Consider the following 18907-nt stretch of genomic DNA (forward strand, 5'->3'; position numbering starts at 1 on the left):
CCTGATGATCAACATGAAAAACTATCTTGTTCCCCAACAAGTAATGCCTGAACTTATTCAATGCATATACCATCCCTAAAGCTTCTCTTTCTGTCACAGGATAGTTTCTTTCTGCACCTGTGAGAACCCTGCTTGCATAATACACAGGTCTGAACCATCCCTTCTCCTTCTCCTGCATCAGTACAGCTATAATTTTCTATATCCGAGGCATCAACAAACACATGAAAAGGCAATGACCAATCATGTGGCTGCAAAATTGGTGCTACTGATATCATTTTCTTCAACATCTGAAATGATTTCTGCTGAGGTTCATCCCATACAAATGCCACATCCTTCTTTGTTAATTGAGTTAATGGCAAGCATACATTAGACAAATACCTCAAATATCTGGAGTGCCACTTTGTCTGTCCAACAAACCTCATTAACTCTTTAACATTGGTAGGAACTGGTGCTGCTTGAATGGCTTCTATTTTCTTGACATCTATAGCCATTCCTGCTTCTGACACCACATGTCCTAAAAGTATTCCACTCCTCACAGCAATTACACTTTTATAAGGATTCAGAGCCATCCTGAATTGTCTGCATCTTTCAAAACAGAGCTTCAGATGTAGCAAATGTTTATCCTTCTTTCCAAACACTGAGAAATCATCCACAAAGACTCTCATAAAGTCCTGTAAGTAAGGTTCAAACACCTTATGAGCAACAAAATTAAATGAAGGTGGTCCATTGGTTAACCCAAAACTCATCACTGTGTAGGCAAAGGCTCCCCATTCAGTTATAAAAGCTGTTTTATGCTGATCCGACTCAGCAACCCTAATCTGATTATAACCAGAAAAACCATCCAAAAAGCTGTACATTTCATGACCAGCTACTGCATCCAACACAGCATCACAAAATGGCATAGGAAAGGGATCAGTAATGGTTGCTGCATTCAATTTTCTATAATCCACACATACTCTTAAGGCTCCATTTTTCTTTGGCACAACCAGTATGGGAGACAACCATGATACTTCATGTACAGGTTTAATGAACCCTACTGCCAGGAGCTTATCAAGCTCCTCCTTCACCTGTTTGGCAAAGTTAGGATTCATTCTATATCTTTGCTGCACAATTGGTTTTGCACCCTCTTTCAAATTAATCCTATGCTGATGTAGTGCTGGGTCAATGCCTCTCACCTGAGAATAATCCCAAGCAAACACATCCTTATAATCAACCAATAATTGCAACATCTGTGCCAGAAATTCCCCTTGAATGTGTGCACTCACTTTGACCATTCTTGGTTCTGCCTCTGTTCCTAAATTCAGCTCCTGAAGCTCATCCTTTTCTACCCTGCTTGATGCCCCAAACTTCTTTTCATAAATTTTCTCAGCCATATCCCTGGCCTCCTTTTCTTCCTACTGAATCTGTTCCTTATCAGACATAGCATATTTTTGGTCCACCAACTGTAACAGTTCCTTACCCTGCACTGTCTGTCCTGGTGCTAAACCTGTATCTGGCTCATCCTGTTCCTTACCTTGCACTGTCTGTCCTGGTGTTAAACCTGTATCTGGCTCATCCTATTCCTTACCTTGCTGTAACATGCTTTCCACATCTACTTCAAACACAAGTACAACAGTTGTATTGGCCTTCAAGAACTCTTCCTCTTGGTCATCTGTGACCTCATCTGCAAAATTAATAGTCTGAGCAAACAGTGGTTTCTCACTTAATGGAACCATCTTCCTTCCCCTCATAGGTATGGTTACTTTCTTCTTCCCTTTCTTCACTATGACAACATTTTCTCCCCAGTCCTGTCTTACTTTAGCCAATCTGAACCAAGGCCTTCCTAACAGCATTTCATATGCAGCTGTTGAGTCTGACATTCTGAGTACCACAAAATTAACAAAAAAGGATAATCATGACACCTGAATTTCCTGTGCTTTGAGAATTCCCAAAGGTTGCACCCTAGATTGGTCTGCCATTTTCACCTGAAAAGGTGCTGGAGCCAGAGCTCCCAACTCCATTCTTTTGTACACTGCCTCTGGTAAAATATTCACCCCAGAGCCTCCATCCAATAACACATCATCAAAATTTTCTCCAAGAAAATGTACCTTAATAACTGGTACCACAAAGTCCACATCTGCTGGATCAATTCTATTTGCTACTGCTGGAGACAACTGCCTGTCCATTGTGCCAAGTCCATTCAGGTTCTGCAGCTTTCTGAACAATCTATCTTTGAAAGCTGGAACCAATTGCAACAACTGATCCAAAGATAATTGAAGAGGTGAGCTAATAAGTATTTCAAACCAATCCTTATCCTGTTTATTCTCCACCTCCTTACTCCCATTATTCTGCTCTTGCTTCTCATTTGGGTCATCCTCAACATCCACCTGCTTTGCCTGGTGTTTAGCAATCCTTTTTGTAACCTGGTCTCTTACCCCTTTTTGCTCCTTCCAATCCAAAGGTGCTTTATCCTTAGACCTAGTCACTGCTAGAACTTCAACATGATCCTCCTGCACACATTGGTTGCAGTCACAAGCCCATTGATGTTCCTCTTCATTCCCTTGCTGCTCCTGTTCTTGGTCAGTATCTTGAATCTGCTCATCCTGAGAAAACACATCAAACAAGATTACATTTGCCTGAGCTGTTGGCTGATTTTGCTGCTGCTGCTGTTGCTGTTGCTGTTGCTGATGTTGCTGATTTTCAGGTTGATTGGGCTGATTATATCTCACAATGGGCATTCCCCTTTCTTCCCTATGCTTCACCCATAAAGCACAATTGGGACCTACCCAGTGATCTGGTGCACCACAGTACACACAGGGTCTCCTATTATTATTGTTCTCCTGCTCTCTCCAAGGAGGTCTAGGAGGTCTTGCCCTCTGAAATGGTGGTCTTCCCCTAAATGGTACTGCTTGATTGGCTCCAACTTCTAGTCTTCCTCTTCCTATGTTAGGTGCTGTCTGCCCTCTATTCTTTGGATTGTACCAACAGCTAGCAGTGCTATGTCCATCCCTTTCACAAATGTGACAATACACTTTTTCTTTAGGTGCTACAACAGAATAACCAAACTTTTTAAGTTTGCCTACCAAATCTTGCTCAATGCTCTGCTTTTGCTTGACTTTCTTCTTCTTACTGCTTTGTTTCTTCTTTCTTTTTTCTGTTTCCTCATCACTGTCTGATGGTGAGTCTGAATCTGAGTTCCCACTGGAATCTGTGTCTTCAGATGCTTCTTCTGAATCTGAGTCACTGTCTTCTTTTCCTTTTGCCTTGGTCATGCCAAGTCTCTTCTCCACCCTTGCAGCAGCAGTAACAAGGTCATCCAGACCTCCAGCAATATCAATGCTAGCTACTGCTCCCTTTAATCTGCTTCTCAATCCTTTCAAAAAATAACCTGCTAACATTTCATTAGTGGGTCTTTCATTCCCCTGCAATCTTTCTACTAAAATTCTGAACTTCTGTGCATAGTCTTCAACCAGCATCTTATTTTGCTTAATGTCTCTGAGTTTTCTCAGGACATCAGTCGGAGTCTTCTCCTTTCTAAATCTCTGCACAAATGCCTGCTTCAAAGCATTATAAGTAGCAAAATGTGCAATGCCATATTGGCTAAACCAACTCATGGCCTTTCCTTCCAATGTGGCAGCAAACTGTTCCATCTTCACTCCATCAGCATACATCACCTGATAGCCACTTGCCTGCCACTTAGTTTCAAACTGTGCCACATGACAGTCAGCATCTTCCTTACTCCCTGCTCTAAACTTGGCTGCCTTGACCTTTGGGTTGGGTGGTGGTTGAGCCATTGGAATGGGTTGTGGTGGTCTCCTAGGTCTTTGCCTGGTAGCCCCCTGAAGTGGGTCAAACTGGATCCTTCTCCTGGTGGTTCTTCCTGCCAGGAATAAAGCTCCAATAAATTGCCTCACTCTCTCTTCTCCTGCTGCTCCTGATCCTACCCCTCCTTGGTCTACAGGTTGCTGCCCCTTAGCATCGGGTGATTGCTGATTGTCATGATCATAGTTAAATGGATCAATGTTTCCAGCCTGTGCTTGAGCCCTTGTGTAGTACACTCTTCCTACTCTCCTGTCTCCCTCTGACATGCATCATTACTTGAAAATAAACGTTAACCCAGCGGATCGCCAAATGTGTTGTGGGTTAGGTCAACACATGAACATCATGCACAACAAGAATGACAATCTACTCCACCATGCTTCATCAACAACAATTCAGACACAGTAAACATAACTACTCAAAGAATATCAAAGTAAGCAGATACAATACACTGAATAGTTACTGCACTGCACCATCATCATCACATTCATATCAGAGAACAGATACCTCGTGCGCAGATACATTCCCCACTTATATAGATAAATCCGACTTAACTACCCAGTCACAAGACATTCAGCAGACTGCAACTAAAAGACAGTTACATCCGACTTGGCAAAATACAGCTCAGTAAATATCCGATAAGTCAAAATCCGACTTAGCTATTCAGAGTCAGTTTCTAACATGTGCCTCTCAACAGAGTTAGATTTACGCTAGATTAGATTTACGTTAGATTAGATTAGATTTAGCTTTATCTTGAGTTTAAGATTAGGTTAGATTTAGATTTACGTTAGATTAAATTTAGGTTTATTTAGGTTAGATTAGATTAGACTTAAGTTTATTTTGAGTTTACACACACACACACCCGACAAGAAGGGAGTTTTAATGTCGTAGGAAACTATCCCAAGAGACCTTAAAGATCTAGTCGACGAGGAGTTGAACTCAAGACCTGTTATTCAAGAGGGAAATGGCATAACCAATCTACCACACTTGGGTGATAGAAAGGTTACACCATTTTCCTCTTTTTATTGGCACACACACACACACATGAGAAGAAGAGAGTTTTAACGTTGTAGGAAACTATCCCAAGAGACCTTAAAGATCTAGCCGACGAGGAGTTGAATTCAAGACCTGTTGAACAAAGAGAAAGAGAGAGAGAATAAAAAACCAAAGAGAGAGAGAGAGAGGGGGGGGGAGAAGATGAAAGAGAGAGGTAAGGGGAGAAAACAAAGAGAGAAAGAGATTAGGTTAAAGTTTAAATTATATTAGGTTAGATTGGTGATGCAAGATGACCATTCCAAGGGTCACACACACACACACACACACACACAACATAGCCCGTCAAATCTAGAGTAAGAATTAAGTGCTTTGAGTAGGCATCGAGTACGTTGCAAGAATGGTGTACCTCCATGCTACAGACAAATATCTACTATGAAAAGATGTTAAGATGACGTGAAATGCTACAGGTAGAGAAGAGACAAAGGGGTTTTTTCCACTACATGCACTATCATGTAGACGTGGGTGTGTAGATTTCTTGTACCCACAAATATACGCATTGACCAAGAAAGACGAGATTATAACCCGGTGGTTCTGCCGTGTGAACAAAGAGAGAGAGAGAGAGAGAGAGAGAGAGAGAGAGAGAGAGAGAGAGAGAAAAGACGGAGAATGTCAATAGAAGATTAAATTTTTTGTCGAGGTTATAAGGTTTTTACCCTCATTATGAGTAGTGACGAGGATGTGGGGCCGTCCAACCAAAACACCTATCTCTCAATGAGTATCTTATGTCCTTGTAAGCAATGCAAGCATGCTGTGTGATGGACAAGACGCGTTTCTTCGCAACACGTTCGCGAATTTGGCAAGTTCGATCCATCTATTATAGATCGATTTGTTGCCAATTATGACTCATCGGACTCTGACACTAGCCAACATGTAGCAATCTTGCAACCCAATAGACGTGTTCGTAGACGCTTTGGTCAAGCAACATATGTGAGGCCACAAGATGTAGCGTCTAGCAGCTCGGGGGATGATCATGTAGACCACATTCCCAATGAGGCAATGTTTGAGCCCTAGATCGATGAAATGATCGAGACGATCATGGATTCAGAAAGGCTTATCTATGATGATATGAAAAGTGAAGCCAATACGCCATTGTATGATGGAGCACGTGTGTCTAGATTGAAGGCGCTCCTAGTTCTTCTTAACATGCAAACAAAGTTTGGATGGAGTGACACTAGCGTCACATCGCTTTTTAGGTGATCTATCACAATGTGTTTACAACTCTAGATGTATAATGATCTGATAGATTTTTACACAATTGTATCGTATTTTTTTCGTTGTATAGATTGCTCAAAGAGCACATACTGCCAGCTGATAATGTGATGCCAGATTCCAGAGAGGAAGCAAGAAAGATCTTGCAAAACTTGGGGATGGATTACAATTCGACCCATGCTTGTCCTAACGAATGTATTCTTTTCAGAGGGGAATACATAGACATGGAGAAGTGTCCGAAATGTGATTCCGAGAGATATCGAGTAGATCTCCATGGAACAAAAATTCCACAAAAGGTTTTGCGACATTTTTCTCTGCTTCCTCGCATCAAGCATTTCTTCGAATGTAAGTCCATGGCCGCCCTAGCATCATGGCATGAGCAGAATAAATCTTCGGATGGTGTGCTACGGATTCCTGCAGACTGCGCAGCCTGGAAACATATAGATGAAACATGGTCGGATTTTGCCAGGGAAGCTCGAAATTTGCACCACTCATAATCTTTGTTGGTTGTAGTATAAGTCATACACAGCAGCCTGGTGTAAAGGTCGATATTTTAGGGTGGAACAGATCGACAAAAAGGGTTTTACTCAAGATTGTGGAATCATGACAAAATTTGAACCATCTAGTCGATGATGGTCCTCTGATGCAGATCCTGTGGTGGTGGAACTCACTTACTTCGGCACGCTACAAGAGATTTTGAGGATTGATTATAGAGGATTTTTTGTCGCCTTGTTCGACGTGCAATGGTTCAAGATAATCATGGAGGGTCGCAACGCTACTGTGCGTAGAGGAGAGTCTAGTTTTCTTGAGGTGGATTCAACTAAGAAATGGGCTGACCTAAGAGATACTTTCTATTACCCGAGCATTGTGAACAAGTAAGTATGTAAATAGTTAACATCCAATTTTAGAATTTATGTGCTTGGAAGCTCTCATGTAAGTTATGTGGCTCTGGCAGGTGATATTTCATCCTACAAAGTCTGCATAAAATTGGTGGTACATCATAGAGGTAGCCCCTCGTAGTGCACGGACGTATGAAGGTGACCATGTGCCAATCACAGTGGCATCAATGGAGGAGATCAAAGAAGATGCTCATTCAGAAGCCGTTGAGGTGCTACCAGACGAGCATCAAGCTGCTACTCTCTACGGGGTGCATGCAGAGGATCTACAAAATGAAATGGAGGACATCTGTTTAAACGGAGAGCTCTATATAGATATAGGAAGTTATGCTAAGCTTTGCGAGGATGAGAGAGAGACCTCTTAAAGCCATAAATATTGTATTTGAACAATTTTTCTCCATTTTATAATATATATTATATTCACGTGGCTTTTTGTCCATTTCTATCTATATGCATCATTGTATTTAATGGTCTTTGTATCCACTCCAGGTACGTATGCTCTAGGTATTTTCTCACAAGAAGGGACGATGAGCACTGCGCTCCGAGTGCGATGGAGAATGAAGCTGCAATCGAAAGGTCTGCTCAATATAGATGCTGCTCGTTCCACCGCTAGATCTAGCTGATCGGGTGAAAGAGACACTAAGAAGCACTACTACTGCTTCTCATCGTCTCTTTCACCCGATCAATTAGATTTAGTGGTGGGGCAAGCAACTTCTATGAGCAGACCTTCGCGATACAGCTTTAGTCTCCATTGCACCCGGAGCGCAGTTCTTTTACAAATTCACAAATTCAACGAAATCTCTCTACACACAAATCTCTTCCCCTTTATGAGTCCTCTCTCTCTCTCTCTCTCTCTCTCTCTCTCTCTCTCTCTCTCTCTCTCTCTCTCTACTTGTCCATGTTTTCTTCTCCATTCATTCAATATTAAGACTAAATATTCGTGTGTTTAATGCAGCTATGGATGATGATGAGTTTCTTTCTTCTTTGTCACCCCAGCAGAGACAATGGTACGTGGAGCGTCATCACTCTAGAGCACCATCACGTGTTCCTACTCCATAAGCATCTCCCTCTGTTTCGGAGCACCCAGTGCGCTCCAAAGCTTCGGTGTCGACAAGATGATCTTCACACTCGTCTAGGCACCGGTGCTCTAGTGGTGGCGGCGGCGGTTGTTGTGGGGATGCCTCCACCGATGCCTCGACACCGCCTCATGTTCGACGAGGCTCTTTACCCTGCCTGTTAACTCTCACGGCTCACGGACACCCTATCACCTACAACGGACGTTGTATTACTTACTTGGTAGAGTCAGGTACCGGGCTTGTCGGTCCAATAGGAAAAGGGTAAGAGTGATCGCCCATGAGAGACGCACTCTAACTGGAACATTCAAGGGATTAGTTGGCTAAGCATGGGTGCCCAAGTGTGAATGGGGTGAGATCATATAAAAGTCAACTAAACCTAAAATTCACTCATTCTCTCATTTGTGCAATTGAAGAGTGCTCTTGCTCCATCTCCATCTTCTTCTTCTTCATCTCCTTATATGTGTGTGTATGCGTGAGAGAGAGAGAGAGAGAGTGTGTGTGAGAGTGTGTGCGATCGAGCATTGCGGCGGCACGACGGCGGCGAGGCGGTTGAGCGCGGCGTATCGGTGTCTCCCTCTTCTTCGCGGCGAGGAATCCTCCACGAAAGGAAGCGTAGAGCGGTGAGTGACACACCAACGCCATCTTTGAGCTTGCTAGTTTAGGCTTGTTATGTGCTTGGAGCCATTTGTGGCTCGCACGAAGCTTGAATGGCACTATGTGCTTCTTTTGTGGTACAATTTCAATTGTAGGAAAGGTAAGGAAGGAGGATGTGTGTGTTGAGAAGAGGGATTTGGTGTTATACTGTGCGTTTTTTTTGTTAATGGAGTTTTCAAAGGTACTATGTTTATTCTCTGTGTATTAAGGTTGTTAGTTTCTTTGTTAATGGAGTTTTCAAAGGTACTGTGTTTATTTTCTGTGTACTAAGGTTGTTAGTTTTCTGTGTACAGTAAGTAGGAAGTAAATCTGTGAGAGTTAATAGAGTGTGTTAGTGTGTAACAGTAGGTGTATTAGTTAGAAGTAGGTAGATAGAGTGTGTGTGTGTGTGTGTGTGCTCTCGCGCAGGCCGCAGCGACCTTATCCTTAAAAAAGAAAAAAATTAAAAAATTAAAAAATTTTATTTTTTTATTTTTTTAAAAGGTAGGACTGGGATCCGGAATATCTCCCAGACCCAAGCCCAAGCTCACGCTCAGGCTTAGGCCTCAGTCGCCTTTTAAAATTACGAATTTTAGCTTCACACGTAGCTAAAAATCGATTTTTTGAGGACCAACGCAATTTCAGATGCCCAAAAATTGTGTTGTAAAGCATACAGCGACCCTCTAAGTGATACGCTCGTTACGAGCTATCACACACTTTAATCAAAAAAATCAAACATTAAAAAACATTAAAAACGTAAAAAACACGAGTGAAAACGGATGCTTAAAAAAGGTAAGCGGTTAACCTTCGAGGTTATTTGTCGACGCTTGTAGAGTGCCAAAGGCACATGTATCTGCACTCTGGTCATGTACTAGAGACAGAGCAACTAGAGAGAATTTTGACTTACGCGAGTTCTCAATATCCACCTACTTTAGGTTCCGGGCCCTCGTGGGGACCCAAAGTAGTACAAACCAAGAACCGAACATAGCGGCTAGTGACTCTTCCTCTGACTACGATGTCATGGAGGGTTTCCCAATGCCTAATCCCGATAGCTCAAGCCAAGACATGCATGCCATGGGCCCACGGTCCGGGCCGAACATGCTTAGCCGCCTGAAGGAAACCTTTAGTAGAGCCACTCGCTCCAAACATGGAGTTAATGATGTAAATGAGGGGGGTGGAGAAGTAAATTCTCCATTCGTGACCAACGTAGACCCTATACCGTTAGAGAATGTGCACGTGAATACTTCATTCACTGCACCTCATGACTTTTCAGAGTTATTTCCCTCCGAGGTCATATTACCCGATGGTAGAAGCCTTGCCAAAGTGCAAGAGGTTGAGCGATATATCCTTGCACGAGGGAAAAGGAGGTTGAGAGCTTACGTAAGGCGAAGCAACGAAGAGAGTTAAAAGCGAAATCCCCTATGTCAATATCCTTGCTAAGAGAGCAATCAAGTGCTCCTGACTTAGCAACCGCTAAGGGCCAACCCCTAGAAAGCAACATTGCATCTAACTCAAAGGACACCCCTAGCACCTCAATCCTAGATGAAGTGTTCCTAAATGAGAACTGGGAGTACGAACTACAAACAGAAACTCTGATCGACCTATACACAGGTCACACCTATCACGTGGGTTGGTTAGATTTCCTACAATCCTCAATGGGCGCTACTAGTGTGGAGGATCAACAACAAAGAGTTTGTGAGGTCATCCATAGGGTCATTGACCTAGAGAGATAGAACAAGGGGATCAACATGCCTTCAATGGGTCTCATGAGATTCTTGGATACAGGAAAGGCTAAACAACTGACCTTATCGCAAATGGAGACTCCCTCGGTAAGTCCGATGGATCCTCCATATGTTGTTTCTCCAGGGGTCTCAGTGCAATCTGAACCCACAAGTGATAGCTTTACCTTTCCAAGTCTAGCTCATCTTTCCCTTCATGACACCACGGCTACCATGCCTACCCCAATGTTGAGCATGCCGAGAAACACGCCATGGACCTCATTTGTTAGTAAAGCACCCCTACCTGGTAGCTCAATGCCTGCAATAGTACCTAGAAGTGTGTACCAATCGTATACACCCATGGGTCCTCGTACTCATGTAGTCCCTACTCCTCCCATTGTTTCAACTACCTATGCTCCACAACCACAACACCCAAGTTCTTATTTCCATGGGACTATACCGATTAGCATTAGCATGTCACATCCGACGTCTGCTATGCCTAGGGCCACACATATAAACTTTGGACCACCACCTGGCACAACATCGTACCCAACGTGGAACCCAAGGGCTTCCTATGCGCCAAGCCCGATGCCAATACCTACTCCACATGTAGTCTCTAGAGCGCTTCACCCATAGTGTCTGCTCACTTAGGTGACTTGGCAACATTTGCTCAATCTATAGGTCGATCTATTGCTGAGAATATGCGTGACGCACCTCATACAGAGCCTAGAAGTAAGACAGTACAAATAGCCAAGCTCACACAAAAATTTAGTGGAGACGGGGATGTGGGAAAGCATACCGAAGTGTTTGAACAAATATGCGATTCTCTAGGAGAACACAATGACCTGCATAAGAGTAATGCTCTAAGCCTAACCTTAAGTGAAAAGGTTGAGGATTGGTATAGAACCCTAAGGGTGGAAGAAAAAATGATTTACCCTACTCTTAGGAGACTGTCCTTGAAAGAATACATACGAGAGGGAGTACTTTGGGGTGTAGCCTCTCAGCTCCAGAAAGCCCAACAAGAGGAAGGAGAGTCGGTGAGAGACTTTATTAGTCGCTTGAAGCATCTGAATTCTCGTTGTAATCCAAATGAGCGCTTCAACAATAACCAATTGCTTGATATATTCAATAGGGGATTACGACATGAGGATATCTACAATGGCTTAGTCATTAGAGGTGTCACCACTTGGGAAGCAGTCACCACCAATGCGATCCAATTGGAGGATAATTTAATGATTCAAGGAGAAAGAGTGTCTGTTGAGTTTAAATCTATTAGCTCACAAGCATTGGGGCATCAGCCAATGACCCTAAAGCCTATTGCTAAGGAGCCAAAGATATCTGAGATGACTTTAGCATATCTCACCAAGGATATTCAAGAGATTCTTAGAGACAATCGTGCTTTGCAGAACAATCATATGTATCCAAGAAGGGAGCAACAATGGTGCTCTGTATGCTATGGACCGCATAGTACAAGTGAATGCCCTACTTTTAGAGTAAAATTCAATGGGAATTGCAATGCATGTGGAAGGTATGGTCATCAAGCTAAGGATTGCATAGTATTTAAGCGCGCGATGGCCAATTGTTAGAAGCTGGACACACCCTACGGAAATTGACTACTCGGCAGATTATCATTTTTTGTAATTATTCATTTATTGAGAAAACTCGACATTTCACCTTGTAAATATTGGGGCTTATAGAATTTTCCCGATTGTATCCCAGTTTTGATAGTTAGATTGAGTAGATGGTTGATTTAGAACTTTAGGGTTTGAGAATTGTAAGGTATTTATACCACTTTTTGACCTTAATGAAGGACCTTTTGTCATTTTTAAAAGAAGTTTTGAAGTCTGTGAGTGAGCGTACTGTGTACGAGAGAGAGTGTGAGCTTCATCTTCATGCTATGTGTGCACCGGTGGTCGGAATCGAGTGCGAAGAAGTGCAACTTGTTGCCCCCGACGAGAGCTACGCGCCGATACCTACATTGTACGCGTACGGTCCGATTTTGCGAGCTCCATCTGAGAGCTTCATCTGGTGATTCAGTGAGCATACTTTGTCGGATTTTTCATTGTAGCATATCCACACGTTCACATTGAGTAGAGCTACACATTAGGCACTTTAGATATCGGAAACAAAGACCTGCAAATTTTGGCCAGACATCCTACGTGATTTTGCACCGTGTGTTTTGGGTTGGGGTTTTGGTTCATAGACCTTAGGGAGAGCGACCTATTGGTTTTAGTAGGGTCTCCTTCAAGATCTATGGTGTTTTGAGATTGTTTGATGGGTGTTCGGCTCTAGAAAGCGTTGTAGGAAGTTTCCTCTTATGCACTCTTGAAGGCTGTGGCTAGACATTGGGTAGTGACCTCTGTAGGAATTAGTTAGGAGTCGGTCGAGTGTAGGTTGATACCTTATGCTTGCTTCCACACGCCTGCGGGTCGAGATTCGTCCTTAGCTGACAAATCTTGTTAGGTGAGTTCTCGCTGTGCTGACGTCCGTCGCGGTGTATCCATCCAACATTGGCGCCGCTGCCGGGGACAAAAACCTTAGGTAGGTGACCGAGACTAGTCCTTGAGGATAGGGATTTTTTGCTTGCCAAGAGTCTCGTTTTTCATTTAGATAGGATCAGAGGGTGGAGGACTCTCTAGGTCTTAGAGGGAGTCTAGGAAGCATGTGGCTGGCCTAGATCCTTCGACTTAGGTAGATTTAGGTAGACTGAGATAGTTGTAGATATTAGTTGAGTTCTTAAGTAAGAGTTGGAGTGGTAGAAGCGGTGAGAGGAGAGCTTGAGAGTCCGGAGAGGCGAGAAAGCAAACAAAACACCATTATCACCATTTCACATGATGAATAGGAGTAGAGTAAGTAGGACATAATGATTCGGGATCTAGAGCACTTTATGCATGTATACTTGCTTGGTAAATTCATCACAAGTTTGTAAAAGACGCAAAAAGAGGCAAAAGTGTGTTTGAAAGCTGAAGTGAAGTCCAAAAGTTACTGTGAGTGTTTCTAATAGAGCTGTAGAGCATCAGGAGCATTTCTATCAGGAAAAAATTTAATTTCAAGCCAGGAGACATCCTATGTGTAGGATGTCTACATGCTAATCTGGTGGAAATTTTGGGATTTTGAGTTGACCAGTGTGTTCAGAAGGTGGGGTTTACCCTGTTGTCAACTGGAAAGTGGAAATTTGACCATATCTTGATAGAATAAGGCCAGGTAGACTGAAATTGCCGGACATCCTACCCAAACTGTGCCAAAGCATTATTTTAAGACCAAACCCATATGATGGTTGTATGAGCATGATCTGCATGATATATTGAGTGACTGAGAGGAGTTTCATCTCATTTGGGTGAGAAAATGGGGTTCAAAGCAGACTTTAGCACTTTTGACTGAAAAAGGCAAGAACAGCTAAAATTGGGGACTTTTGAAATCCAAACCACAGGATGTCTTCTGTGTGATTTTACACTCCAAATCCATATTTGAGCATACCAAAGTGATCAGCAACTCAAGGGGAGCCTGTGTTTTGAATTTGAAGCCATTCTGATTGAAAAAGACATCGTACACATAAGATGCCTAAAGCAAGAAATTGAAGCCAGATACTGACAGTGGGCATAGCAAGGTGTTATATAGCCTGAGGCAAGCCTCCTTATCAATTTTGATCCAAATTGGAGTTGATTAGACTGATCAAGATCAACAACATTCTGTCGGAACAGATTTCTGATCCATTGACCAGCTTATAGGTGTCCAAATCAAAAAGTAAAAACAGCTGTGGACTCAGCACATCAAAGGGGAATCCATAGTGCAAAATTCCAGGCAAAACAAAGCAGGAGACATCCTACACGTAGTATGTTTACTGGGGCCTATCGAAGAGAATAAGGGTCATCATGTGATGCACAGTAATTGAATTGTATATTGTGTAACACCACAGGATATTAAGATCCCTCCCATTGCATACACATAAACTTAGTTGTGTGTTCAATTGTTAGCTTTGTGTTTCGACAAAAGAAAAAATAATATGTTAAGTGCATAAAGCCAAACAAAATGCTATACATGTGGAGAATTACATAACATGCAATAGAGTGTGAAATAGCTGAGCGCTAGGAGAGGAAGAACAAAAATTGCACACGGTGTAGAGTAGTTGCATCAAAGTATCACGATGAGATTATGGCAAGATTCTTTCTCAATAGTAGAAAAGCTGATCGATTTAAATTTGATAAAAACTTCCAAACTTGTGTTAGTCCACTTTTCAATCCATTCAATAGTGAAAGGCCAACAAGGCTTTAAAAAGCTATCAGACACTCCTAAAATTAGTGAACTTTTTCCCTTCCCCAAAAACCTTGCCCTAAAGAAAAAAAACCACTTTACATAATTCATACATGTAGACACAATGTACAAAGTAAAAACATTTCAACACAAAGAGTGTCTATAAGTGGCAGATAATCCACATGAGACTCATAGTTAAGAAAGAGAAATACTTCAAAAAAACCTTGATATGGGGTAAATATATTTGTCCCCCTCTTTTCTTGCTCGCTTTTTGTCCCTCGCTCATTTTTTATCGCTCGTGAAGTGATAGCTCCCGCCAATTAACAGTTCTTACATAACTCAACAAAAAGCAAAAAAATAGATGGAAGAAAGGCTTCCAGAGGTAGTACTAAGTGCTCCTCAAGCTTAATGCAAAGCTGTCCCTGATAAGGGCGCCAAAAATGTACGCTTTGTCGTACATGTCGAAAGCTGGGAACTTGTCTGTGCACTATTATACGAAGCTCGAAAGGCTACAAACACACACCTAGAGAATCCTAGCAAGCTCAAAGAACAATGGTGTATCACTCACCTCTTAATGTTGCCATCGTGAAGGGTCTTGTGCTGCGAAGAAGGAGCTGTCGCAAATGCTGCGCTCTATCGCCGATGTCGTTGCAATGCTCAATCTCTCTCTCTCTCTCTCTCTCTCTCTCTCTCTCTCTCTCTCTCTCTCTCTAGCATACACACACACACACACACACACATAGAAGGAGAAGGAGACAAAGATGGAGCAAAGAGAAATTCTTAGCTTACACCTCAGAGAATGAAAGGTCAAATGGACCTTTTATAAGAGTTTAGCTTGTTCACACATGGACGCCCACAATGGCCGATTGTTGCACAGCTGCTGTAGAAATAAAGTAAGTGGTGTGCCTCTTATCGACGATCACCTACACACCTATTGGACCGACAAACCCGATCCCTGACTCTACCAAATAAATAATACGATGTTCGTCATATTGTAAAATTTGTCCAATAAAAATTTGAAAAGTTTGGCTTTGAGGTTTGATTATTATTATTAACTCAAGCTTTTTTAAAACATCGTTGCTAATGTCACAAAAGTAGTTGACTCTGACTTTTATCAAAAGAAACTCATCAAAACATACGACGGTCTTTAGGCAGTGACAACAAAAAGAAAACAGTTTAAAAGAAGTGACATGAATCAAGATAATTTTTTAAAGATTTGGCCAAAAAGTCTAGGAGAATAAACAAATTTTGAACTTATAGAATGTGCCTAAATTCAAAAACATGTATCTTCTTGGTAATGAGGCAAGGCAAGTTTCTTCATCATATAGTGTTTGAGAACGGCGTTTTCACAAACGTAGAGAAAAATCAATGTGATTGAAATGAAATGAAATTAGGCACAAGCCTTTGTGAGCCATTCTGGATATTATCAACAATTCATATACATGTACACAATAGTTGCAAAAGGTTTTATTTTCAATAGCTCAAAGCCTTCTTTATTTTTTCTCCAATCTTGAAATCTCCTGATGAGGCAAATATTTTTCATGTCCATGTTGATGCATTAGCCTATGTTATCGGATGTATACTAGCTCAATTTAAAAATTTAAAAATTTTAAAAAAATGAAAATTCAAAAATGTTTTATTAACCTCACAAGTCAAACTTAAGAAGAATTGTGTTTGAATTCAAAGAGTAACCTTACAAACTTTGCAATAAACGAACTTTAAAATTGATGAAAGAATGTCAAAACAAAATAATTTTAAAAGACTAGTTTCACCAGCGGCTTTCAGTTGCCTCTCTCTCTCTCTCTCTCTCTCTCTCTCTCTCTCTCTCTCGTTGTGTTGCCAAGAGCTGTAGGGCAAACATGCGGATCAAGGAGCACTTGCCACGTGTCTGAAGGAGAGTCGGAATCCCTCCCCCTAATATATATGTATAGATTGTCTCGTCAATATACAAAATTAAAAATTTATGATGCAAGAGTGTGAGAATAAATTAAAGGTTTTATTTGACAAAAATTGATGCTGCTACAAAGCCTGTTGTGTATGCGTCATTACTTTTGTAAAGGAGCTCATTTATATGTCATCTAATGGAATCTCAATTAAAGGAGGAAATGTTTGAAGTGTTTTTAATCTTTTCACTCCATGTAGTTGTTATAAATTGCTAAAAGGATTTGCAAGGCTTGTCATGGGGTCGTCAATATTATGGGGAATGGTCATTAAATGACCATTCTCGATCGTCAAGGTCCAGGGGAGCCGCGCCAAGTACTGGTCTTTGATCCAAGGCAAAGTACAATCGTACAACGCTGTGCATTATTCTGCATGTGAGGTGTCGAATAGTCCTGCAATCCAACTACAGTTCGTTATTCTACATGCTGCGGTGTTGTACACACTGGCAATGCAACTAGAGCTCTTTATTTGGCATACTGACGTGTAATATAATCTGACGGGCATCGACAAAAATTACGGGGTTGAATGGCTACTACATAAATGATGCAGATGTCCTACCCGACGACCCTGGACCTTCATGGTGATGGACAATATACTCTAGGTGGTGGAATATTTGATTTTGTGGTTTTGCAAGCTATGTTATATGCCAATAACCTCCATTATCTAGGTTGTTAACACTATAAGAAAACCTTGTTGCAAGAGGCAAAATGACATGATGCCAACAATTTAGTTTTGAGACTCTTTCTTTAGTGAGTCGTGATATACTTACCGTTAAGTATGACAATCGAAATAAACTATTAGGTCAACTAGTAACAAGGTCACAAGCCGCGAGAGTTTCTGAGTGCCACGAGCGTTCCTGCTTCAGCTTAGGAGGGCGCGCATGAGCCAGGGAGTGCTCCGGGCGGCTCTGCCTAGGGTTGCGAACGCTCCTGCTGCCTCAGGGGATGTCGGGCATGGCGAATCCAGTGCTATTGGGGAGGTGCCCTGCTGCGCAGGTGTTCATTGGATGTCCCCAAGGGGAGGGGGGAACCCTGGCCGATCGTGCTTCTGCTCTTCGACATCAACCTCGCACTACCTATTTTTGGACAGGGAGGCTGGCGGCTGCCCCTTCTCCTTTGAAAGAGAATGAAGTCCGCCAAGGAAATCTGCGAAGGTGCGGTTGGTGTTTGCTTGATACGGTTGGGGGCTTGTCTGGCTCAGCGACGGAGCGTTGCACCTTCAATGGGAGGATCAACGATGCCACCAGGAACACGAGGTCTGCCACCCCTGCATAACCTGTCTTCGGCTAGAAGTTGGTGTTTTCGGCTGTTGGTTCTTGCGATGGTGATGGAGCTCTCAGGCTCCCCCCTTATGCGGAATGGTGTGTGGATGTTGGTCTTGTGGCCCGTCTCTGATGGGTGGTGGTCTTGGAAGTCTTTCCTTGTTTATTCCTTCGACGGCTCGGTGGACATGCAAGTGAAAGTGACAGTTTCCCCTGTTTGGTGGCATTCCCGCGCTGGTTCTTCTCGGCATTAGTAGATGTCTCAGGTGATGGAGTTTGATTACTGTTCTGCGGATTTATGTGTTGTCGATCGGGTGGCTCCCATTATCAGCCGATGTATGATCAGCTGGGTAATCTGATGTTTGTCCCTTGAGGGGGTGGTGCCATGGCTCGTTATGAGCATGGCTTTGTAATTCTTTTTTGGCTTTAATACATTAACCACTCACAATTTGTGAATTCTGCTATTTTTATAAAAAAAACCATTAGGCCAACTTTTCTAAGCAATGTTGATCCATGCTTTCTTTGGTTAAATTTGTTGTCGTTTGGCATGCTTGGGCCTTTGCACATGTTTGTGCCATACTACAACCTTAAGAAAATACACTCAAGAGACTCTCCCTTGACCATTGCCTGAGTGCTCATGCTCAACTATTTAATGCATAGTTGACCTTTTCTTTTTCTTTTCTTTTTCTTTTCTTTTTTTACAAACTCAAAGTGGTGAGTGGATTATGTTAACATATCCGAAAAATACATATTCTTGTCATGCTCGTGATGAGCCATGACCACTTCACTGAATTCTAGATACATCGGCTGATGGGGGAGACTCTCCCTTGACCATTGCCTAAGTGCTAATGCTCGACCATTTATTGCATAGTTTACCTTTTCTTTTTCTTTTTTCTTTTTACAAACTCAAAGTGGTGAGTGGATTATATTAACATATCCGAAAAATACATATTCTTGTCATGCTCATGACGAGCCATGACCACTTCACCGAATTCTAGATACATCGGTTGATGGGGGAACCACCCCTTAACAATGGATGATCTCACACATTCACAACATCCTTGAGGG

At 42.3% G+C, this 18907-nt stretch overlaps 1 protein-coding gene across 1 annotated transcript; it reads left to right on the forward strand.

Annotated features, from left to right (window-relative positions):
- The first annotated feature begins 17380 nt into the window (after nucleotides 1-17380).
- Nucleotides 17381-18295, forward strand: LOC147455065 (uncharacterized). Its single transcript, XM_086515191.1, has one exon. It carries the CDS (start codon nucleotides 17523-17525, stop codon nucleotides 17850-17852), a length of 330 nt encoding a protein of 109 aa, XP_086371317.1. The 5' UTR covers nucleotides 17381-17522; the 3' UTR covers nucleotides 17853-18295.
- The last annotated feature ends 612 nt before the right edge of the window (nucleotides 18296-18907 follow it).

This window comes from Adiantum capillus-veneris, chromosome 6, assembly GCF_014529385.1.
Source record: "Adiantum capillus-veneris isolate H3 chromosome 6, ASM1452938v2, whole genome shotgun sequence".
In the NCBI taxonomy this organism is placed as follows: Eukaryota; Viridiplantae; Streptophyta; class Polypodiopsida; order Polypodiales; family Pteridaceae; genus Adiantum; species Adiantum capillus-veneris.

Coding starts and splice junctions, on each gene's coding strand:
- LOC147455065 (XM_086515191.1), top strand. CDS start 17,523: ATGTCGGGCATGGCGAATCCAGTGCTATTGGGGAGGTGCCCTGCTGCG.